General features: G+C 37.2%; 1 protein-coding gene and 1 long non-coding RNA gene across 2 annotated transcripts in view; one reads left to right on the top strand and one right to left on the bottom strand.

The window, feature by feature from the left end:
• Window positions 1-24,718, top strand: part of LOC307155611 (phospholipid-transporting ATPase ABCA1) — a 208,836-nt gene that overhangs the window by 6,047 nt on the left and 178,071 nt on the right. The window contains exons 2-6 of the mRNA XM_079866407.1: window positions 13,402-13,495; window positions 14,025-14,166; window positions 17,198-17,325; window positions 21,625-21,752; window positions 22,742-22,936. Coding sequence (XP_079722533.1) covers window positions 13,402-13,495; window positions 14,025-14,166; window positions 17,198-17,325; window positions 21,625-21,752; window positions 22,742-22,936 — 687 coding nt within the window. The remainder of the gene's footprint in view (window positions 1-13,401; window positions 13,496-14,024; window positions 14,167-17,197; window positions 17,326-21,624; window positions 21,753-22,741; window positions 22,937-24,718) is intronic.
• Window positions 13,402-20,796, bottom strand: LOC307155627. The gene is made up of 3 exons (XR_013820545.1): window positions 20,762-20,796; window positions 17,188-17,300; window positions 13,402-13,477 (listed from the first exon to the last, which is right to left on the bottom strand). It is a non-coding gene; the product is annotated as an uncharacterized lncRNA (long non-coding RNA).

The raw sequence follows: 24,718 nt of genomic DNA, 5'->3' as shown, positions 1-24,718 counted from the left end.
TTAGATAAAAGAGATCACTGAGGTTTATGTCTTATTAGGAAGTTTAGCATGGAAACTAGTGAGCTTACAGGTATAGTTCACCCAGAAATAAAACATTTTCACCAGGGAGCCGCTTTCAAAATGGTATTGAAATCGCGTTTGAACGCTCGCTTACGTTTTACTTTCGCTTTTGTGATCGCGCATAAAGTGTAAATAGGGAGTGGCGATGCTGAGCACGCATTCTACAAGATAAGACATTTGTCCGACGAGGTTCTGTTGTGCAAAAAAAATCATCTGCCATGGTTGTCAGTCATCTCGTCATTTGATCAGCAAACTCTGACTGCAGCTTGTGTTGGATGACCTTGATGGAATTGAAGTGACCGTTATCCAACTGAATTAAATGTTTTTTTATATCTATAAAAAGCAAAATGACAGTGGAGGTGTAATGTAAATACGGTGGCATATTCTATCCTAACTTCACCCTCACACCAAATCACGAGACATCTTTTCACCTCGACGAGAAATATCCTTCATATTTTAATGTCGACACAGCCCTAATAGTAAATGATGACAGAATTTTCATTTTTGGGGCAACTATCCCTTTAACCAATTCCCCAGACCCGTGTCATTAACTCTTCACCTGTCATTATATGTTCACCTGTCTAATGCGTTTCTAATGAGACATGCTCAAACTAATGGAGCCTGGTGACTGCAGGTGAAGAGGAAAACAGAGACAATAGCCATGTAAATCTGGATAGTTCACTCAAAACTGAAAATTGAGTCATTCATTTTTCACCCTCATGCCATTAAACAAACCAATATAAATGATTGCATGAAACATAACAGGTGAATTTTCTAAGAAGCACAGTCACAGTTTGTGTGTAGGCTAAATAACCCTGTAAGTGCAGCTGCTTTGATTACATTAACATTGTGTCTTGGATGGCATTGACATTTAGCCTTTTCATAATCGGATAGCTATTCAGTCAAGTCTTTCTGTTCAGTTGTGGGCTGCATGCAAACAACACCAACACAAATGCAAACAAATGACTGGTGCTTTTAATGAATCATTCAAATAGACTTAACTACCAGTTTGAATCAATCTGATGAATACTTCATGGAAACGACTTGCTGAATCTGTCAAAGGAGTTGTAATAAATGTATTTGAAATTTAATAATAAAACAAAAAAAACATGCGTACCAAAAAAAAATTGGAGGGTTAGTCAGGATACATTTATGTTTTTTTTTTTTTTGCTTTTTAAAGATATTAATACTTTTATTCAGCAAGGACACATGAATCATAAGTGACATGAAAGACATTTATAATGTTGCAAAATATTAATATTTTAAATAAATGCTGTTCTTTTGAACTTTCTATTCATCAAATTATCTTAGAAAACATCGACAATAATAATAAATGTTTCTTGAGCAGTAAATCAGCATATTAGATTGATTTCTGAAGATTGAAGTAATGATGCTGAAAATTCAGCTTTTCATCACAGGAATAAATTACATTTTACAATATAAGTTTTCTATATTCACATAGAAAACAATTCATATTTTGAATTGTAATAATATTAACAGAATTATATTGTAATAATATAAAAACAATATAATTATTTTACTCTATTATTGATCAAATAAATGCAGTGAGACTTGTTCATGCTCAATAGCTTTGTTGTTGCACTGCTCACTTTTAAAGAAAGTAAATCACCACTTTTTGCAACCTCAATACTTTTCAGTGACAAAAACAAAGCTGTCATTTAAAGAGCCACTGGCGATGTAGAACCTTTCAAATCAGTCATTTATGAGGCTTCGGTGGCAGTTGGATGCTGCTTTAGAAGGCAACTGTTTAGTAGACAGCAGTGCAGTTCACTCGGTTTAGGAACAGAGATTACATCTGTATGTCTGTGTTGTGCTACTGTTTACAGCAGTGAACACATCATGCTGTTGTTCAAACAGTCTTCCATTGTGCAGTTTCTAGCGAAAACAGAGATCTTACAGATTATTTAGTTGAGAATCTTGTCATGTTGCCAAACTCTGTTTCTGGGTCTCGTTTAAATTGACTCACACAGTTGACTGGCAGACAGAGCAACTCACTGCGTACAGTAACTTCAGACTTCATCTGATCCTGAGCCAAACTTCACAACATCAAAGTTTTGATGGAAAATAAATGTTCAGAATTTGCATTTCCGAGCACATGAAGTCAGTTCAGCGGTAGAGAGCACTTTAATCAGAGCTGTGATATCGCTCTCCAATTTTGTTATATAAATCCAAACTAAATGCAACATAATTGCCATAAAAATGCATTAAACCTACAATAAAAGGTATGCAAATTTTAATACACGAATACATCATTTGGGGAGCCAACTGGTGATTCATTCATTCTCTTGTTACTTGCTTGAAAATCATTATAAACAGGATGCATTGCTTAAATATGAGACTGAACTATTCTCTTATTTTACTATTTTACAAACAATAAGAAAACAGCATTGAAATGATATCCTCTGTGATAAAATACAGTATATTTAAAACAACAAATAATATTTTAATGTGACGCTCTTTAGAAAATATTTTTAACCCTCTGGTGCTGTTCGGTCATTTTTATCTGAACAATTTTACATTTTCACAAAATCATGGACATGATTCAAAAAGATTAAATGGTCCTGAAAAAAAAAACAGTGACACTTGTACTGTTCACAGTCAAAAATGGGAAGTTTGTTTACAAACTTATAAACAACCGTAATAAATGGATCATAACTATTCCATAAATATACTTTTGTACCATAAAATCCCCTAATAATACAAAATCTTAAATAAAAAACATTATCGAAATAAAATATAGTACATTTCACTGAAGTAAAAAAAAACGTTCCGTATTGATTTTTCACAGATGTTTTACCCATATTTTGAATAACGCATTGCATTGTGTGTTATCTATGAAAGCTTATTTTCGCCAAAGAATAAAACATTTTAAAAGGTATTTGTGACTTTTTATCTCACAATTGCCAGTTTATATCATTACAATTCTGACTTTATAACACACAATTGCGACTTTATATCACGCAATTCTGACTTTATAACTTGCAATGGCGACTTTATATCATGCATTTCTGATGTAAACTCGCAATTGTGAGAAAAAAAGTCAGGATTGTGAGATAAAAAGTCACAAATACCTTTTTTATTTTTTTATTCTGTGGCAGAAACAAGCTTCCATAGTTATAATGTCCTGGCAAAAAAAAAAAACTCTGGATCTATCGGTTTTCTTCAGACTTTTTCTTACAGTGTATACAAATATTCGGTGGAATTGTTTGAATATAAATCATAGCATATTATTCATGAACAAGATAAATGATTATCAATGCACTAATAAAACTGACAATTTTCAATCATTTTGTAGAAATCTCGTGCTACACTAATCTCGACTTGCACTGGTAGTTGCCACATCGCATGTGCTTGTTTGCATAAAGTTAAAGTTAAACTTAGTCTTTCCATACCGAGTTTTTGTTGGTCTAATCCCCTCATGTGGTGAGGATATTATTCCCCTGCTCTAACGTTGGTGGCTCCTATACTACAAGAAAAAACAGGTCAGTGTGGAGCCAGTTTGTCCCCCCAAAATGCACAGAAAGCATCTTGCTGATGAAAAAGGGGCAATCAAGTGGGATCTTGAACACAAGAAGGTTTAATTGAATCACTGAGCCCTTACAGTTCAAGTGGGTTCTTGAACACAAGAGGGTTTAAAGGGTTAGTTCACCCAAAAGTGAAAATTCTGTCAGTAATTACTCATCCTCATGTTGTTCCAACCCCGTAAGACTTTCGTTCATCTTCGGAACACAAATTAAGATATTTGTTATTAAATCTGAGAGCTGTCTCACTCCTCCATAGGCTTCTTTGTTGAAACTTGCCTGCCCAGAATTTAGTAAAGACAATGTTTAAAATAGTCCAAGTGACTACAGTGGCTCCACCATAAGTTTATAAAGCGACGGGAATACTTTTTGTGCGAAAAAACAAACAAAAATAACAAGTTCACGTAGTGTAACAGTGCAGCGCTTCTGGGTTGTACGTCAAAACGTAGGCTCACTATTGGCCGACGCTGGTCATGTGTGTGATGTGTGTGTGATGCGTGTGATGCTGGCTGCGCTGTTACACTACGTGAACTCACTCAGAGGCCCACGCAGAAGAAAACAAATAGTTGAATAAAGTTGTTATTTTTGGGGGGGTTTTGCACACAAAAACTATTCTTGTCGCTTGATAAACTTATGGTTGAGCCAGTGTAGTCACTTGGACTATTTTAAACATTGTCTTTACTAACTTTCTGGGCCGGCAAGTTAAACTAACCCTTTAATAGAATCACTGAGCCCTTACAGTATACGCTGAGTCATGAGCAGGTCATCTTACCAGAGAGGGAGAGCTTGTCATCTTCAGCTGGATTTTCCCTTTGATAACTGAGGTAAATCCTCCAGCAGACAGTCATTGAGTGACTATATCTCAGATAAAGTAGAGGAGTATCTCTTTATCCATCTTTGTATTCCTCTCCTCTATTTTTGCTCCTAAGTCCTAGAACAAAAGAGGAGGGCGGCAAAAATGTGAAAGGATTATATATATTATTTTTCCTCTTAGATAAGGATGTGAAAATAACACACACACAACCAACCCCTGCACTGGATTGTGATTCAGTGATTCACACAGTGATTCTTTTTAATTTATTCTATTTATTTGGTCAAATTGATTGACACAGAGTTTGCAAACCAGTTAATTTCAATGCAGCACTTTATTGTTATTCCTCAGACAGTCTGGGTCGAGTTGGATCCAACCCCCTAAATATTAAACATCATTTACTTACAGTAAGTAATTCGTTCAACTTCAACTTGAACCACTTCATTTGCAGACATTCAAACTTTCAAACTCACATTACAGTTTTTTAAAAATGCTTACACTACAAATGGTACTTTGCATTTGTAAAACAAACTTTTTGCAAAATGCTAAACACAGTTCTCTACATTAGACACATCATTCAAAACTAAAAGCTCTTGTGTTTGATTTAGAAAACACTGCCATTTAAATACCACAGTCATTTCCCTTAACCTACACCCAACAATCATGAGTGAAAACCAAGGGGCAACATTCTCATCTGAAAAATGAAGCCTACCCGGAAGTGCGAAAAACTGCAATACATCGAAAATCCGCTAGGGGAAGGTCCCAAAAGGGAGCAAATCTCCATAGCCCCCATGTTAAAATGTCCGTTTTCACAGCATAAATTAATGTTTTTACAGGTTGGTCCCATGGACTTTTATTGTATTTTTCGATAGGTTCCGAGTGCCTGACAACGGCGAGGGTAGTGAATTTTTTTCTAACTCGTTAGTTTAGATAGTATTTAGATATAAAATGTATGACAAATAAGGGCGTGGTTAACTTTGATTGACAGCTTGATTGACAGCTTAGACTGCGCCAACTGGAGAATGACAACATAAGAAGCGCCATTTTTTAACACATTTGAAATATAATACTACTGTTTCTGTATCATGAAATGTAGTTTTAAGAGTTTTTCAGTCGAGAATGTAGTTGTTTAAAGCTCAAATCTGTGGTTTATTTAAAGATTTATGAAAATTTTATCCAGTTGTGAGATCCAGCGATGATGACCGGGCGCTCGGCGCATGTAACTTACCCCGCCTGCAACAGCTTTTCCTCGGCTAGTCGTTCGCCGCTGACCCTGGCGTCTCTGTAGTGGTTAAACATGAGGTATAATTCGTCTTGTGTATATCTAATGGGCGATTTTTGGTTTTGTGAATCTATAACTTGTTCCCTGGCCAATCGTTTTGGCTGAGGGGAAGTTTCATAACTTTATAAGTATTTAACTTTACCGATGTATGGTTAGACTAGAGCGCTGACTTTGTATGTTTGACTGAATTGTTTGCTTTATTTGTATAGCTTCTTATACCTTTTACTTATACTTTTATAATGGCTAATATTGATAAAACTGAAATTTAACAAAAAGAGACTGGGTTGAGTTTTGTCATTTTAAATTTTAATACAACGAAGATGATCTATAATGTTGTTTACTGCAAAATCTGTTGTTTAGTACAAATGCACATATTGCCTGGACCATATTAAAATGTTTAATATTTTTATATTATATTTAAAACGAAAAGAGGCAGGTTTGTGTTTTATATTTTGTTTTTTTATAAATAGGCAAACGTTATGTGCAGTGAATATAATCAATACGCGTTGCCTGAACCACATTTGTGTGGCTATAATGTTTAAGATTTCTTTAAATGAAAACGAAAAGAGTTAGTATGGTGTTTTATAACATATTTCGTTGCCTAAAATATACACAAAGATGACCGGAGTAGCACAGTGAGCTGAGTGACGCGCGCTGTGTCAGAAGGTGGGCGGGGTTAGGATTTCCCAAGATTTCCCAAGATGGCGCCGCCCATACCCCCCATAAACGGCTTCAAACCCGTTCTTCAGAAAGTCAATGGGTGACGTCACAGACGCTTTGTCCCTATTTTTTACAGTCTATGGTGAAAACACATAAATAGATAACTTAGAAATCAAAACTCAGTGTTTTGAGAAACAAATACATTTTTGACCTTTGCATTTTTTGTTTATTTTGTAAATATATACTGAATATGCACAGTCAAGTCACCTCTATTTCTGTAGCACGTACAGTACAGTACTTACAATACAGATTGTTTCAAAGCTTCAATAGGAACAAATGCTGTTGCTGTAAAGCAGCTCTAACAAGCCAATAGTGTCATTCAGCTCAAGTCAGTTCAGTGTTGATTCAGTTCAGTTCAATGTGCATACAATATTGTATGTACAGTGTTTGTGTGCTATGACAAACTTCTGTAAACTCCAATTGCACTCTGAACAAGCAAAAGACAGAGGGCACAATATTGAGAATAATAAAGAAGGTCTATTATTGAAATAATGCAACAGCTAGTTCCAGGCCTCAAATCTGCTGTCAAAAACGCAGGGTTGGCACAAACTAAACTGAAACATACCTGGCTATCCACCTAAACCGGCTTTATGGTATAGGCCATGGGGTGTCCTCCATGATTCTTTTCTTTCCGACAACAAAGCACTTGAATGCAACAGCATATAATCTTAACTTCGGAAAAGGGAAGTAGGAAATTTCCGATAGCGCGTGAAGGCAGTATTTGTGGTTGGGATTCTTTCTGCAGATTTTTATCTCCATTCCAGCAGGTGGCGCTATATGAGTGAGTCGTTTGAATTGCTTATGCTGGGTACACACCACAAGATAATCGTGCTGATTTTGGGCCGATTTCTCCCCTTCTGACAATCCTAGGTAATGTCCCGATTATCTTGATGGTTCTACAGATTATTTTATCAGATTTTCCCTTAATGTGAGGTGTGTTGAGAGTGACTGAATCTGCTCGGAAGAACATCGGAGCCACCCCGATCGCAAATCGTAATTATTCAACATGTTGAATATTTACGATCAGAAATCCTAATGTGTGGGGGGGACCCTGAGGATTATTACGTGAAACGAAACAATATCCAATCAAAAAGCAAGCTGAGAGAAGACGGAAGCATAACAAACGGCGCAGGACCAGGGCTGCATTCCAGTCCACTTTTAGACACGCACTTGTGAACTTCCCTAAGCACTTCCCCTCGGGGGAATCCCTGCCGCCATTTTGAAGTGCGTTCCACTATGTGACGTGGACGAGGGAAGTTTATATGGACAGACCCTCGCTCTTTCGATTTTGACCGAGGGAGCGAGTCTACTTCATATGTACACTTCATATGTACTTCAGGCAGCTCCATATACCACAAAGGTTCTGCCAGTAGTGGGCACTCATGCAACGTAAGCAATGACGTACATCCGAGTGAACGCAATATTAACCAACTGCAGAACTGCAGAACCATACGTCATAGCAGTGTGAGGATGACAGCGCCAGCCTAACAGTCTGATGCCGGAAATGGGCGGGGTAAAAGCATCTAAGGGGTGGAGATGGGTAGGTTTAGGGATCAGGGGGTGGAGATGGGTAGGTTTAGGGGTGGGTTTAGGGATCAGGGGGTGGAGATGGGTAGGTTTAGGGGTGGGTTTAGGGATCAGGGGGTGGAGATGGGTAGGTTTAGGGGTGGGTTTAGGGGTCAGGGGGTGGAGATGGGTAGGTTTAGGTATGGTATATGTAAGGTGGATATGTATGGTATGCGGTTCCGGCATCAGACTGTTAGGCTGGTGCTGTCGTCCTCACACTGCCATAACGTATGGTTCTGCGGTTCTGCAGTCAGACCTATCTCAGTGAACGAGACAGAGGGAAGTTAGCGAGTGAAGGGCATGACAATTTTGGACTGGAACGCAGCCAATGGATTCGGACAGCAGAGATGGAGGATCAGCTTGTCGATTTGTGGCAACAACAGCACGAGTGTTTATACAACTTGTCATGTAAAACATACCACAATAGACTTTACAAGGAGAAGAGTTGGTCAGAAATGGCTTTTGCAATGGATGTGCCAGGTAGCTAACCAAATAGCAACAGAATAGATGTGTGTGTGTGTGTGTGTGTGTGTGTGTGTGTGTGTGTGTGTGTGTGTGTGTCTGTCTGTCTGTCTGTCTGGTTTGACCTACATTATGATGACCCATATTTATTCAAATGTAAAAATGCAGAAAGTTTTCTGTGTTGGGCAGGTTAGGTGGGCAGGTTAGGGAAAGGAGCTAGAAAATGTAATTAGCTCAGTATAAAAACCATTACGCTTAATATGGGACGTCCACATAAGGTGTATCAATCTGCATGTGTAGCACCTAAGCACACGCAGTCCGCACTTTCGTGACATGTCGCTTTGACTGTCGGGAAGAAGTCTGCTGCGGAGCTTGCATCAGTGCGGGCTCGGCAAAAGTGCGCATCGAGGGTGCAAATTGACCGCATAGCGGTCACCCTTCTGACCCCTAAAATGACAAATGGGACACCCTACGGTCTCACGGACTTAACGAGAGAGAGAGACCAAAAATGAACCATGGTTTTATTATAGGCATATTGAAGATTTGTATAACCAAAGAAATACAATAGTTAATCTTTTTTTTTTTTTTTTTTTTTGACAAGATATGACTCTGGTTGAAAATCTGTTAAGATTTAACAGTTAAGATTCTAAAATCCTATAAGATTATAAAAAGATTTTAGTGTGTACCCAGCATTATTCACCTGATTGATTCAGGAAACTGAATATGTTGATCTGTGTTGCAATGGCTGGACTATTTGCGTTGGAGGAGCAGACAAAATAAGTGACTAAAAACAACTGGCAATATGTAGGTTATCATATTAACTTACATATTAACTCAATATTAACTTCTCATATAGCCTATTAAACTGTTGTATGCTTGCAATAGCGTTACGCCAGGTTCACACATACTCCGTTTGCTCATGTGCTTTCACATAATGCTGCGTTTGCAGTGCGCAACTGATCCACGGCTTTGCCATTCATCAGAATAAAAGGTTCTAGGCGGCGTTTTCCAAAAACATTGTAAGCCTAAGTTGATCGTATAACAATTACCACCAGTGGTTTCTACGATCAACTTACGCTTACAATGCTTTATGGAAACGCAGGCCAGACCATTTTGCTAAAAAAATTCAGAATTCTCAAGGGTATTTTTTTGAACTTTGAGGTAAACACACACCTACTAAACGCACACACACACAGAGAGAGAGAGAGAGAGAGAGAGAGAGAGAGAGAGAGAGAGAGAGAGAGAGAGAGAGAGAGAGAGAGAGAGAGCCCTTATTTGTAATTCTCTCTCTTGAACCAATACACATGGACACACACTATCTGATGTGATCTAGTATTCTTTCTCATTCCGCCTGCAGACTTCTACAGTATAAATAATGTAGCGGACAGTCACATAACACACTTTCCTATTCAGAACTCTGCAAAGTCCTTTCACAACACACTCTCACACACATGCAGCTGCACTGTTTTAGCATTTGGGAAATTAAAAGAGGCTGATTTGAAACATGTAAGAATTCTTTCTCCCCAAATCAGCATTGTGTTTGTAGACTACTTTTGAGTATATATATATATATATATATCCCTCTATGGTATGCAATGTGATATAAATGGAATTCTTTATATATATATATAATTGGACACTATAACAATATCAATAAACATTTTCATTAATTTTCTAATTTATTTAATTTTGAAAAGTTTTTGACAACAGACAAATTGAAACATTTGACATTTTCACGGAGAAAAAAAGAAAACAAATATTGAAAACATCAATGTCTTTAACCAGACACTTGAACAAACACATTTGTCCAGTTTTTAATGAATTACAAATTTCATATTTAATAAAAAGTAACATTTCATATCCAGCTGTTGCTCTCAGGCAACATTGTACCATAGTGGAACACAAGTATTACCAAACCATCATTTCATCAAGTTATCATATCAAGTTAACATATCCATCTTCATCCTCATCTCCATCTTCACTCTCACCCTCACTATGTCACTATGACCTCATCTTCCTCATCACAGTATGACACCTCATCCTCACCCTCATCAACTGGCCGTTGTGTTTTATACCTTTTTAAGGTGCTATAGAAAGTGTGCAGATCATAATATATGCAGATATATAGTATGTGAATAACTATTCTTATTCTTAAGTGCATTACAAAATCATGCAAAAATGCAAATATATTTAGATAATTCAAACTCTTTTCCTTACAAATATGATATATTTGTATTCCAAGTATGCCTGGTATGGCCTTATGCGATTCCATTGTGGTACAATGATGCCTTAAGGCAACACACAGTTTTTTTGTCATGTCCTCTAAAACATTTGATGATATATAATGTAAAGTTCTTGAAAATACTTCTTTAGTGAAGGTGACTCTTATTTTTTTGTGGGTGATTAACTGGATGCAAATTAGTGCAAAATTCTCCTTTTCAATGGGGAAAATATGGAGCCATGTGACCAGTACACATGTGCTGAAACAAGACACAAAATGGACCCCTGTGGGTCACGTGACCACTTTTTTTTTTGTGCTTTCATTGATTAGTATTTGAGTTCTTTCCTCAGATCATTTTGAGCAATAAATGGGTGTCTCATTTTATTAAAAATAAACTAAAATAGACTATGTGGCCTGGAGGCAACACCGTACCATAGAGGGATATAGGCTATTACATTTACATTTACATTTATTCATTTAGCAGACGATTTTATCCAAAGCGACTTACAAATGAGAACAATAGAAGCAGTTAAACTAACAATAGGACAACAATATGCAAGTGCTATGACCCTTCCCAGTTTAATCTAACGCAGTATGTGTACTTTTAAACATTTTTTTATAAAGATAATAGATATAGAATAGAAGATAAAGTGTTAGTATTAATGGATCAAGTGATCAAAAGATGTGTATTCTGCCGTTTCTTGAAAATGGCCATGGACTCAGCAGCTCTGGTTGAGTTAGCCAGATCATTCCACCAGCAGGGAACAGTCAAGGTAAAGGTCAGAGAAAGAGATTTTGTGCCTCTTTGAGATGACACTTGAATTTGATGCAAGCGGCAACTGGCAACCAGTGCAATTTTGTGACATGTGCTCTCTTTGGCTTGGTAAAAACCACTCTGGCTGCAGCATTCTGGATCAGTTGCAGAGGTTTTTACAGAGCAAGCTGGGAGACCAGCCAGGAGAGCATTACAATAGTCCAATCTGGATAGAACAAGTGCTTGGACAAGGAGTTGTGTAGCATGCTCTGATAGGAAGGGCCTGATCCTCCTAATGTTGTGCAAGGAAAATCTACATGACCGGGCAGTGCTAGCAATGTGGTCTGTGTGAAGTTCAATTGATCATCAACTATTACTCCAAGGTTCCTGGCTGACCTTGATGAAGTTATGGATGACGAGACTAGCTGAATGGTGAAGTTGTGATGAAGTGTTGGGTTGGCCGGGACCACAAGTAGCTCTGTCAACACACACACACACACACACACACACACACACACACACACACACACACATATATATATATATATTAGTATAACTACTAAAACCACTATCACAGAAATGTAATGGTACCAGTTGGATGCTGTGAGCTGAAACTCAGATTGTGTGGGTCATAGGGCTCGTTTTACACCTGCCGTTAACATGCGACCTGTATCCGGAGGTTGTCCACATACACACTAAAAAAACAAGTGTGTTTGTGATCGCAATGTTATGACTTGTGTGTCCTGGTACAGAGGTACTCGAGGACGCATTATGAGCAGATCTCAGTGTAATGTAGTGATCTTTTTTATGTGTGTTCTTTTATTTATTTATTTATTTGTATTATTATTTATTAATTTACTGACAATTTACTGTTACTGTTGTTGTTGTTAATTTGTATTTACTTGTGTGATTTATGTCACTAAATAAAGCATTCAAAAAGTGCAATGTAAAGACAATCTAGTCATCGTATGGGCAGTCACAGGTCGACGTCACACAAAACCCCACAAACCCCACAAACCCCACACCACACCGTCATTTAGCTGTATTTTTTTTGTGAGACAATCAAGAGCAGGAAGAGCAGAATGCAGTAAGTTTGCTTTTGCACCCAAAAGTTGCTCAGCCAATCATTGTCTGTAAAGAATTCACAATTATCACATCACATCTGCCAATGATTTTAGGCCCATAATTCTCTTTTTACCATTTTGATCACGACATATGCAATGTAGGCTATTATTTGCAACATCTTCCACCTCATTTTGTGAGGTTTGAAATGTGTATCTTAGTGACTGAAAACACTTTTTAAAAGAAACCGTGCCACTTCAGGTCAACTTTGCAACAGCATTTTTTCCATTACAGACTTATTTTAAATATTGTGTGGGAAACAGATCCAATAAGTTAACTAGATTCAGAAGCCACTTGTTGTTGACAAGTGTAAACGCACTCATGATCTGATCAGCTTGGTTAGATCACGTTGATCTCATGTTAATGCCAAGTGTAAACACAGCAAGGTTTAGGGGTGTAACGGTTCAAATGACTCATGGTGCAGTTTGTATCACAATTTTAGGGTCACGGTTTTGATACAGTTCGGTATGTGCTATGTTAAGGAAAAAAAGGACTGTACTGTCAAATAAAAATAAAATAAAAATAAAAACAAATAATCAAACTCCAAGCAATAGCACAAATACAATAGAGCAGAGCAAATAGATAGACTTTTTTTATTTTTTAAATCTTTTTATTCTATTGTTTGGAGCTTTCCATATTGAGAAAGTTATACATCAGACAGTTTGATGAGGTGCAGTAACAGAATCAAAGATGCATAAAAGCACAACCTCTGCTCAGGGCAAGCGAGCTGAAGCTAATGGAGGGCAGACGATGTGAGATGAATTGTGTTGCTATTGAGATCAATGTTGTGAAAAGTCTCTCTCTCTCTCTCTCTCTCTCTCTCTCTCTCTCTCTCTCTCTCTCTCTCTCTCTCTCTCTCAGGTGCGGTTGGTGGTTGAGCTGATTTGGCCTCTGTTTCTGTTCTTCATTCTTGTGTCGGTCAGATCGACCAATCAGCCTGTTTATAAAAGCCAGTGTAAGTATTGCTCAACTTCAGTTATTCCCAGAATCCTCACTCTCAAACAGTATGCGCATGTTTTTTACGCCAAACATCTTCTAAATGTTCTAATAAAATAAATGTATTTATGTGTGGGAGTTACTGAGAATCACGTTGAAAGCAAATTGGTATTAATCATACGTTTGCATTTGATAACTGAATGAACTACGTGATATGCTCATTAGCTGCATACTGGCCTTCTAAGTTAAATTGACAGCTGTAGTTTGTAAAATTGTTTTGAAGAACAGCGATACAGCTTGACAGAAAATACTTGTTTAGTGGGTTTGTGAGATCATGGCAGCACAGGAATGTTAAAATAATTTGATCCGTTAAGGACCTAATGCAAATTATTTTCTTTTCATTTAATTTAGTTACATTAGAGCTAAATACTGTAAGCTTCTTGAGTGAAAATTAGAAAATTTTGAAAATACCAAAATTACTTAAACCACAAGTTGGATGCATAAAGCTGAAAACACTAATTGAATTGTGAATAATTTCTTCTTCTCAGGCCACTACCCCAATAAGCCCCTCCCATCAGCAGGTGTGTTGCCATGGCTACAGGGCATGTTGTGTAACATACAGAACCCGTGTGTCAGTTATCCCACACCTGGTGAAGCACCCGGACAGGTGAACAACTTCAACGACTCCACGTGAGTGTCAGAACAACAAAATGACTATTCATGCAAATGCAGCGTTTTCTGTTTTCTTAACATGAATAGATTTACACAATGAATCCCCAAATGAATGCAGACCCAACTTAGAGGAAGGAATTTAAAGGAATTTAAAACAATACTTTTAATAATAAACCATAATAATATTGGAAAACACTTTACAATAAGGTTTCATTTGTTATCATTAGTTAAATACATAGTTAATATATTAGATAGGCTTTATGTAAGTTAATGCATTAACTAATGTGAACAAATGTTAACAAAACATTTCTTTAAATTGCTTTAAAATTTTTTATTCATTCTTCATTTATTCAAGCATATATATATATATATATATATATATATATATATATATATATATATATATATATATATATATATATATATATATATATATATATACAGGTGCTGGTCATATAATTAGAATATCATCAAAAAGTTGATTTATTTCAGTAATTCCGTTAAAAAAGTGTAACTTTTATATTATATAGACTCATTACATGCAAAGTGAGATATCTCAAGCCTTTATTTGTTATAATTTTGATGATTATGGCTTACAGCTTGTGAAAACCACAAAATCAAAATCCCAGAAAATTAGAATATTACATGAAATCACACAGTAATTACACAGTGATACCATGGTCATTGAACCAGGTTTTGGATCTTTTGGCAGTGTGGGCAGGTGCAAATCCTGCTGGAAAATGAAGGAAGCATGAAGTGCTCTGAAAATGTCCTGGTAGACGGCTGCGTTGACTCTGGATTTAATAAAGCACAGTGGACCAAAGTCCTCTTTTCTGATGAGAGCCAATTTTGCATCTCATTTGGAAACCAAGGTCCCAGAGTCTGGAGGAAGAATGGAGAGGCACACAACCCAAGATGCTTGAAGTCCAGTGTGAAGTTTCCACAGTCTGTGTTGGTTTATCGTTATCGGCTGGTGTTGGTCCACTGTGCTGTCCACTCAACGCAGCCGTCTACCAGGACATTTCCAGAGCACTTCATGCTTCCTTCAGCAGACAAGCTTTATGGAGATGCTGACTTCATTTTCCAGCAGGATTTGCACCTGCCCACACTGCCAAAATAACCAAAACCTTGTTCAATGACCATGGTATCACTGTGTAATTACTGTGTGATTTCATGTAATATTCAAATTTTCTGAGATTTTGATTTTGTGGTTTTCACAAGCTGTAAGCCATAATCATCAAAATTATAACAAATAAAGGCTTGAAATATCTCACTTTGCATGTAATGAGTCTATATAATATACAAGTTTCACTTTTTGAATGGAATTACTGAAATAAATCAACTTTTTGATGATATTCTAATTATATGACCAGCACCTGTATATACACACACCAGTGATGCGTGGGTTGATCCAAAATGAGCGGGTGCCTGCGGTCACCCGCAGTTCCGAGTCATCCAAAAATATTTTTAATGATATTTGGGTCGCGGTCGGTCGGGTCGTTTTAAATAAAGATGCTAATTAAATCTTTGTAATTTATATAGTACCTATGAAATACATAGGCCTATACTTTATTGGCTGAATAACTGGCGCGAAGATGACGCACAAGCTCAGTCTGCAGGTAGAGATGGAGGCGGCAAGAGAAAAGGTGAAGACTGGGGAGTGGAAGCTCCGCAAATACACAAATAGAAAGAGCAAAGTGTGGGAGACATTTGCCGAAATAATGAAAGATGATGACCAAAGTGCTGGCTTTGTCATGTGTACTTCTTGCAATGCTATTTACACATTAGATAGCCACAAAACTGGCACGACCAGCCAGGATTCCAGTTTTGGATGGGCCAGACCAATTGTGGGTGGGCTAGGCGCCCTCCTAGCAACAGCGCTGTTTTTGGTAAAACATGATTTTGACACTTCATTAAGTTTTGTTTTATAGAAAACTCTTTTTAAAAGATTTTCGTTTTGTATAAATTGTATCTTAATTTTGATCAATGTTTTATCAATCAATTGCCCGTATTTAATAAATAAGAAGCAAATATATAGCAGACAATGTAATAAGGTGCCGGCACGATCACTTGCATTTCACGTGAACTGGAGGGCACCGAAACTCAGCTTGTGCCTCACAGATTTGAAAAAATATAGGATACATATTACAGAAAGCTTGAAATGTCTACTATTAAACGAAAATATTCAAACCAAAATAAATAGGCTACTCTCTGATTATGTAATCCATATGAAATGTGCATTTCTCTCTGGCGTTCATGGGGAGTCCGCATCGTCAACTTCATCTTTGCAGCGACACAGAAAACACCAGTTTATTACTAAACAATTAAATGTCTCCTTGCTAATTTAGACACATTCATAATCATTACTTTAACCGGTTCTTTGTGACAATCTGTATGCGTGCGGTCATAACGCTTATTATCCTGTAGGCTATAGCCTATTTAAGTAATTAAATTAATATAAAGGGGCGATTTGTCCACGAATGGCTTAAATGAACAACTATAGTCGACTAGGAAAAAAAAATAAGTCGGAGGCAGCCCTTATTCCACATATTTTCGAACCAGCAGGCCATTCTGGGTTGAGCGAGCGACCCTACGGAATGAGTGAGCGGAGCGGAATATTCAGAAATGCGCTCTCCGCTCACGAGCTCTGATCAGAAAAAAACCCGAACCTCACTGTCTGCTGAACTTGCGCAGAAACATCAAAATAGACATAGCCAGCTTTTTTAAATTGTTTTTAAAACTAAACATTTAGACTATTTTAGTACAAATTATGAGCTCATTGACCCCTAGTTCCTACATGGCCCAATGACGCTACGATGAGCATTTACTACTTTTAAAAAATGCGGGTTAGGAAGCGGGTCGGGTACAATATTTTCTTTTTCTTTTTTTGCGGTCCGAGTTGCGGGCGGGTTAGTTGAAAACGTTGGTCGGGTGCGGGTTGTTTATACATTGACCCGCGCATCACTGACTGACACACACACACACACACACACTCACAACTTTGTTTGGCTCTGTTTGCATCTTATACTTCTTTCTTACTTTTATTTAGAGTAACAAAGATTTTGATTGAAGTTCAGTCGCTCCTGGCAGATCCTGCCCTCTTCAGCAACGTTCAACTGATCTCTGATGATATCGGCCAATGGGCGTCCGTCCTGCAGAATGCAAACCCAGCTGGAGGTAAATGTCTCTGTTTCCTTTTCTAAAGCTGATATTATTTTAAATAAAATCTCAGTGGATTTGAATGGAAAACTGTTTCCACCATAGAATAAAAAATAAAAAACTTTCTATCTCTCAATTATTACTTTATTTCTCACAATTGCAAGTTTATATCTTGAAATTCTGACTTTATAGCACGCAATTGTGAGTTCATATCTCGCAAATCAGACTTTTTGATGTAAACTCGCAATTGTGAGATAAAAAGTCACAATTATCTCCCCTTGACGCCTGAATTTATTTACAATTAAATAAAAAAAATTATTATGTGTGTTTCTGGCTCCAAGCTGATGCTAAATTAAGTTGAGATTGTTAATTTGTCTATACCATATAGAATAGATATAAATTTAGGTATGTTGCAAATTAGCGACAACAGGCATTTAGGGTAATTTTTTTTACAAAATGGTAAAATTAATAAAACACATTTTCCCATCTCAGGTATGTAGATTTTATTCATGGCACAAAGTTTTTAGAACTTATAAACTTTAATTGACATATTAATGAATCTTGACAACAGCAAGAAACAAAACACTCTCCTACTCCCTAACATTGACAGTAGTTTTTATACATTCCATGTTACACTCTGTTTAACTCTTTCCTTGTTTCTCCAGTGCATACATTATATATTCTTATAGTGTTATAACCTAACATGCTATTTTTTGTGAAAAAAAAAAAATATATAGATATTTTTTTGGCTGAAACCATCTAAATACAGCATTGTTATATGTAGCCATTATAGCCCAATCCAGCCGTTATGGACGAATGTCGCGAATTTGCTACAAACAGAAATCTACAAAGTACGTAAAAAATATTCGTCACATGAAGTCTATATGAATAACATAGCTATAGAAGCAATCAATAAGCTGGTACATATTTTTATCTTAGCACAACTTAACTCATTTTGGGCAATTTCTCCACATTTGCGCCCTTGATATCGCTTGATATGCGGATTTTGCAAACCAAAATATTAGCTTCCGTGAACCGGATGTAGTTCCCACTCCGACCGCTCCTACGAGAAACCAGTGCGTGCAAAAGGTTCCTAGGTATGTATCGAATGTGCACAAACAGGCATTGGGGGAAAGCACACGCTATCTCGCCTGCAGTCTGAGTGGAAGGGGTTTGTTGCGAATTCGCGACAGTAGGCGTTAAGGGGTTTTAAAATGTTTTATTCTGTGGCGTAAACAAGCTTCCATAGATTTGCCTGCTGGCAATTTTTCTTAACAAGATTATCAGAAATCGATTTACAGTTTTGTCTAGGTAGAACTGCTGTTATGAACACTTCAGACATCCCAGTTCAGCTGTGTGTTTGTTTCCACCAATCTCAGGCAACAAAATCTATTTTATTTTATTTTTAATAAAATTAGATTTTTAATGCAAGTAGAGTAGCACCCAAGTCGCAGTGCTGCGCCTGTGCTTCACCCCAATATAGTCCCAAGTCAATATCTGCCTAGGAAATCACCTAGTCTTAATCTGCCTTGCTATTTGTACTCGTTGTGAGTATACAGGCCACAAGAAGTAAATTTTTTTTTTTTTTTAGCACTTTTACTCAAACATGCTATCTGGCAACAAAGGATTCCATTCATTATGCTAAGCTAGCGGCGGCACTGCCAGACTAAGGCCTCGTTTACACTGTCAGTGAAATGTGACGTGATACAGATCAGATGTGTTCTATGACGAAACTTTGTGTCGTCGTAGGAGAGGAATGTGGACAAACGTTGACACAACATATCAAAGGTTGGCTTGCTCATCCTAAAATTTAGGACCCACTGCTTCTCGTTAAAGCTCGCCACAATACGCTCCCACCAGTCCTGAGATATGCACAGGCTGCAATGATTACTGCTGATTAAATTAACAGGACACTTCACCTAACCGTATTTTATTTCATTTTTATTTGATAGACTCGATTTAGTCTTTAATGCAAAACATTAATAATAAATAAATAAAACATTTTATTATGAAATTTGGTATTTCATTATTTTGATTAGGGTTACACATACTGACCATGTTAAGCTGAATAGTTTAACTAAATTACATTTGAATAGCACTATAACATCATAAATAAATAAAAAAAAAGATATTTTTTTATGCCTAAGATTGTGTGTGCAAAGAATCTATTATTATATGCAAACAAAGGAGGTCATAATTTAGCAAATTGTTTAGAATAAGACAGCAACACAATCATAAGACATTCATTTCAGCTGCTCATGACAGCTGAAAAAGAAAGGCAGGCTAAAAAGGCAAGAATGCTGAAATTAAGGGTGCGATTGATCTGGCACTGATCGTTATCAGCCGATAGGAGTTAAAGCAAAAAAAAATCTTTTGACTGAAAAATTTTCCTCGACCAAACCCCATTCCACAGCCTGTCACACACCCAGTTTAAGAGCAGTTTTTTCTTCTTCTTGTAATTAGGAGTATAGTGAGTATGCTTTACCTTCACAAATGAAATACTCAAAAAACATTTGCATTTAAAGAAAGCACTTTTCGTCCTCCTCCGCCTCATAATCATGGTGATGTTTGGCGAACTTCACATATATTGCAGAGCTAGCATCAATCATATTTTGCATTTGTCCATCTGTGCAAGATAATTTAACCCTTTAAACATGCGTGATGTTTCAGATAGTATGGCAAGTGTAAACACATGAATCGGATATGGTCACAATTGAAAGAACGTGTAAACGGACGGTCAAAAAAATCAGATATAGGCAACAAATCAGAATTGGGCATCAACACCTGCAGTGTAAACGAGGCCTAAAACAATGCATGCACTGAGACAAAAATGCGTTTGTCCACTTTTCTAAATGTAGGGGAGACGGTGAATAACCCCTATTTCAAAAACCGGTGGCGTGTTCCTTTAAGGACTTGTTAAGTAATATTTTACCAGAAAAAGCTTTGGAGTTTGTATAATATGTAAATTTAAAACATCTTGTGTGATCTTAACGGCTGTATTTTTATTTTTGTTTGGTTTTTATTGTTGTTTTTATGCAAATTATATATCTTTTTTGGCATGAAAATATCTATATTTTTTGGCTTGGCATGAAGATATCCTCAAATGCAATGGCATTCAAATCTATACTATAACTACTATTGCCCTTGCTGTTCTTACACAATGACGTGCAGAATTAGAATGGACGCGCACTTGAATTGACTACAGAGGCACTGTGCAATTTACAGCTGCAGTTGTTGGTTGTTAGGTGCAGGTCGTATATCTTGCCGCTCTGCTGTTGTTTGTTCATACCGTTTAGTCTAATGATATTCAGATTTCTGAGGAAGCTCATTTGCAAATAGGCCGTGTTGTCAGGACGTGGTCACCGCTGCAAGCCTATTTGCATTCTGGGGCCATGAACTTCTATTATACAAGATTAAATTCATCAGCAGATCTAAGAGAGAGTAATTAACTCACAGCGCTGCCAGAGACTCGCCGATAAAAGCGGCCAATCAGAGCGAGCGTGGAATAAAGCGCCCAATGGGAGCGCAGGGTGACGCCATGGCAGCCGGAGATGATTAAGGTGCGGGGTGACGACTCCAATCTCTCTCGAATAGAGCTTATCCACGCACACGTGTTTGTGCGTAAGCCGGTCTGTCTGCGACCTACCTGATTGGTGTTGAAGAGGATTGTCGAGATGACAACAAAGACGCAGATAAGATTCAGAGTGTAATGACGTGCCCTCTGTAATCAGCGCTGCTGTCTGATACTCTTCGAGCGCTGGGCCGCTAATTAGCACGGCTCTATACATATTAGCCGGGTCAAGTTTTTTTTTTTACGTTCCCAAACACAACCGCCCATTCATGAGAATTACAGCAGCTCTCTCTAGGGCACAGTCAGACCTCCATCCACCCTTGATGTCTAAACACACAAGCTTTCATATGCCTAATTGGCTTTCATGGTCTTTGTGCGAGCGTGTGGGAGGAATTTGCAGTTACATGATGACAAAACAGCGTGTTGCCTTATAGCTAAATGAGTCTTTAACGGGCTAACACGTGTTTAATAAGCCACATCCTCTCCTTCAATCACGGCCTCAATTTACCCGAAGCGTTTGCATAGCCGCCCACCGCAATACACCTCGACCTCCACTTGAAAACGTTACATTTTCTAAGATAAATGTAAAAAGAAATGAATACTTTTCTTTATTTATTTTTGCTGTTTAGACTACAAAAAATATATAAGATTTTAAAAATGGTATATTTTCTGTCTGTCTGAATGAAACCTATGTAAGCTACAGTAAGAGCAATATGTTAATATTCCCTGTTCAATTTCTCTGTTAGGTCAGTCCATTCCGCTTCGCAGTTTGCTGAGAACCAACGAGACGTTTTCAGAATATCTGACGAACAGCCTTTCTGTGCCAAGCACAACAGCCACGAGCCTGATGAAGGTGAAAGTTCGGCTTGGCCAGGTACGTCATCTACAAAGACAGATGGAGAGCCAGAAAGATAAAGAGACGCTGTATATTTTAGTGCAGACTGGAGGAGATCCAATATCCCTTAATGAAAAATCAGCCGAGAGTCCAGACGCTTCTACAGGAACTCAATCACAACACCAAAGCCATGTGTTTTACCTCAGCAATAAAGCTTGTTGTTAAAGCTAGATTCACATGGCGGTAAAATGTCAAACACATGTCATTTGAACTCTAATAAATAATTAGAGGACAATGTTTTAACTCTAATTATAAAAATTAAGAAATAAAAATATTGCTGTTGTAAATTACAATTGTCATGTAAAATGACAAAAGAAACTTTGATAATTAAAGGCCTAAAAATATGATTTATTTCACACTGCAAATTACAATACTAATATTATATTAGTCTTAAATGTCTCACTTTCAAACATTCAAATCCTCAAGCTTTTATTTTGACATAATACTGATAAAAGTGCTGAAAACCTACTCATTTAATTAAATCGCTTATTATTGCGATTTAATTAAATAAGTACTTGTTTTTGCCTCAGAATAAAAAATAAAAAAAGGTAATTGCAACTTAACTTTTTGTCTCACAATTCAGACTTTTTTTTTCTCCTAATTGCAAGTTTTCATCTCGGAATTCTGACTTTTTTTTTCTCAGATTTGCCTGATATAAACTCGCAATTGCGAGAAAAAAGTCAGAATTTTGAGTTTATATCTCACAGGTCTGACATTATAACATGCAACTGCGAGTTTATAACTCGCAATTGGTAAAAAAAATGTCAGAATGAACTTACTCCAGACCCCGGTTTTGGAACCTGCATACAATCGAGTAAGCATAGTTTGGGTTAATGAGCCGAGAGTTCAGGCCAGGGTATATGCTAATGTAAATTAATCTTGCTTTCTGGAATACCCTCCAGGTGTGTCTCTGATGTTCATCTGAGTTTTGTTTTGATCTCCTAACTGTTTGCTGCTCTGTTGTGTAGTTGCCTGCGCTCTCAGGTGAGGGAGATCTGCGCTCTGTGCTCTGCAGTGAATCAGTCGATGGCGTCCTGGAGTTTAATTCATCCAATCAGAAGGCAGAGTTTCAGAACATCACATGCTCCTTGACAGCCAATAAGCTTCTTCAAACCAGACAAGCGTTCATGCAGAATGTTGACAACATGAAACTTCAAAATGCAGTGAGTAAACCTCCTTTATTTCTGTGAGTGGGACTTTTAAACATTTTATGACTACATTTAAAATAAATTAAATCAGTATTTTTGTATTTTCTAGTAAAAATAATTATCATTAAACCATGATATGGGTCATTCTACAGAAACGTTCACAAAATCCTGTAGCCTACACAAGCCGTGGTTCAGCTTTAAAGACTGCATGTACCATTTTTTTTGTCACTGGTGTTACCTTACTTCTTTGGCAATATTAAAGCTACACTGTGTGATTTTTACCCCCATCTAGCGGTGAAATTGTATATGACTACCCAGTGAATATTAGTTTCTGTTCCTCTCAATTCCGAGGGCGTTTTAACTCCTACGGTGGCCGTATTATTCCAAGATTAACATGGCTTCCAGTTATCGACTTCGTCCATGACAATAATAAACAATACGTCTAAAATGAATAAAACTACCGGACAGATGTCAGGAGGTAAACGTCACCCTTGGAATCGGCTATCCCAGCATAATCAGATTAGGCTAACGTTACAATGTGTACAAAGTAAAAGCAATTAAAAATAACTAAAATTTACAGTGTCCTTTTTTATATATAGCTTAAAAAATTGCGCCTTTAAAACTATTCATCACCTGTGATCCGTCGCAGCACAGATTTATGTTACAAGGTAAACAATACTTTTTCACCATTGACGCGAGGATGAAGTTATACTAGAGGTCGTTCTGGCGTTATGCACAACCATGCTATGGTTAGACAAGCAACTATAAAACTTCGAATTTACACAAATGAATTACAACAGGCTGAATTACCTGTCGAGAAGAAAGCAGGCAACCTCGGCGTCCGTTTTAAAATCTTTTCTCCTCATGAGCTCTTTCCATCTGGGAAAAGTTACTCCAATATTGACTATGGTCTTGCTGATTTGTCTGTCGCGTTGACGTTTTAATTCTCTCTTTCAAATGTGAGTACGCACGCACGCACACACACACACACACACACACACACACCACACTATCTTTCAAATCTGCCGGCACTCGCGAGCTCGCGAGTAATCTCCCCCTCGCATTCGTCACGGTGTCACTGAGTGAAAAACGCAAAAGGCGAAGCTTGAATTTACAGGCATGTCCCTCTTTGGCTAATGTAGTTTCAAGATGGAGGGGCAACATGGCGACCGGCATTCGAACCCCTCACCCGTATGTACTTTCAATGGCAGATTATAAACTTAAGAGAATACTTTATTACTTGAAAGAAGTAAATATACATTAATGAGCACATATATTTTTGAAAGAACTAAGTGTTTTTTGCTAAGAATCAACTAAAAAAGTTACACAGTGTAGCTTTAAAGGTTTTTATGAAATATTATTTGTAATTTTTTTCAGCACATGTAGTTAGAATTACCGAAAAATAATAATAGTGCAACAAATAAGGAGATTATATTTTATTTATTTAATCAGGTTTGTTAAAAGTGTGCTTGAATGAGGTTAGTTTGTTTGCACAATCATGTATTTGCTATAACAATGAAAATATTTGAAAACCAGTTCAAATCAAGTAATGATGCAATCCTTTAAATCTTAACTTTTGAGTGTAGCAGAATTAAATGGATGTAAAATTTTTATCATGTCACATGTAACATTGTATTTAATGTGACAGAAAAAAAAAGACAGTAACACCAGTGACACAATGAATCACCAATGATATGCATTAGACCAAAGATCATTATTCTTCAACTATAATTAAGTAGATGAGACTAAATTGTTACATTTGGCATACAATCTAAATGAATAGCTTTGAATAAAGTT

Source organism: Squalius cephalus (genome assembly GCF_949319135.1).
Source record: "Squalius cephalus genome assembly, chromosome: 3".
Lineage (NCBI taxonomy): Eukaryota > Metazoa > Chordata > Actinopteri > Cypriniformes > Leuciscidae > Squalius > Squalius cephalus.
The sequence above is the reverse complement of the archived record's forward strand: the minus strand, read 5'-3'. Positions and strand labels throughout refer to the sequence as shown.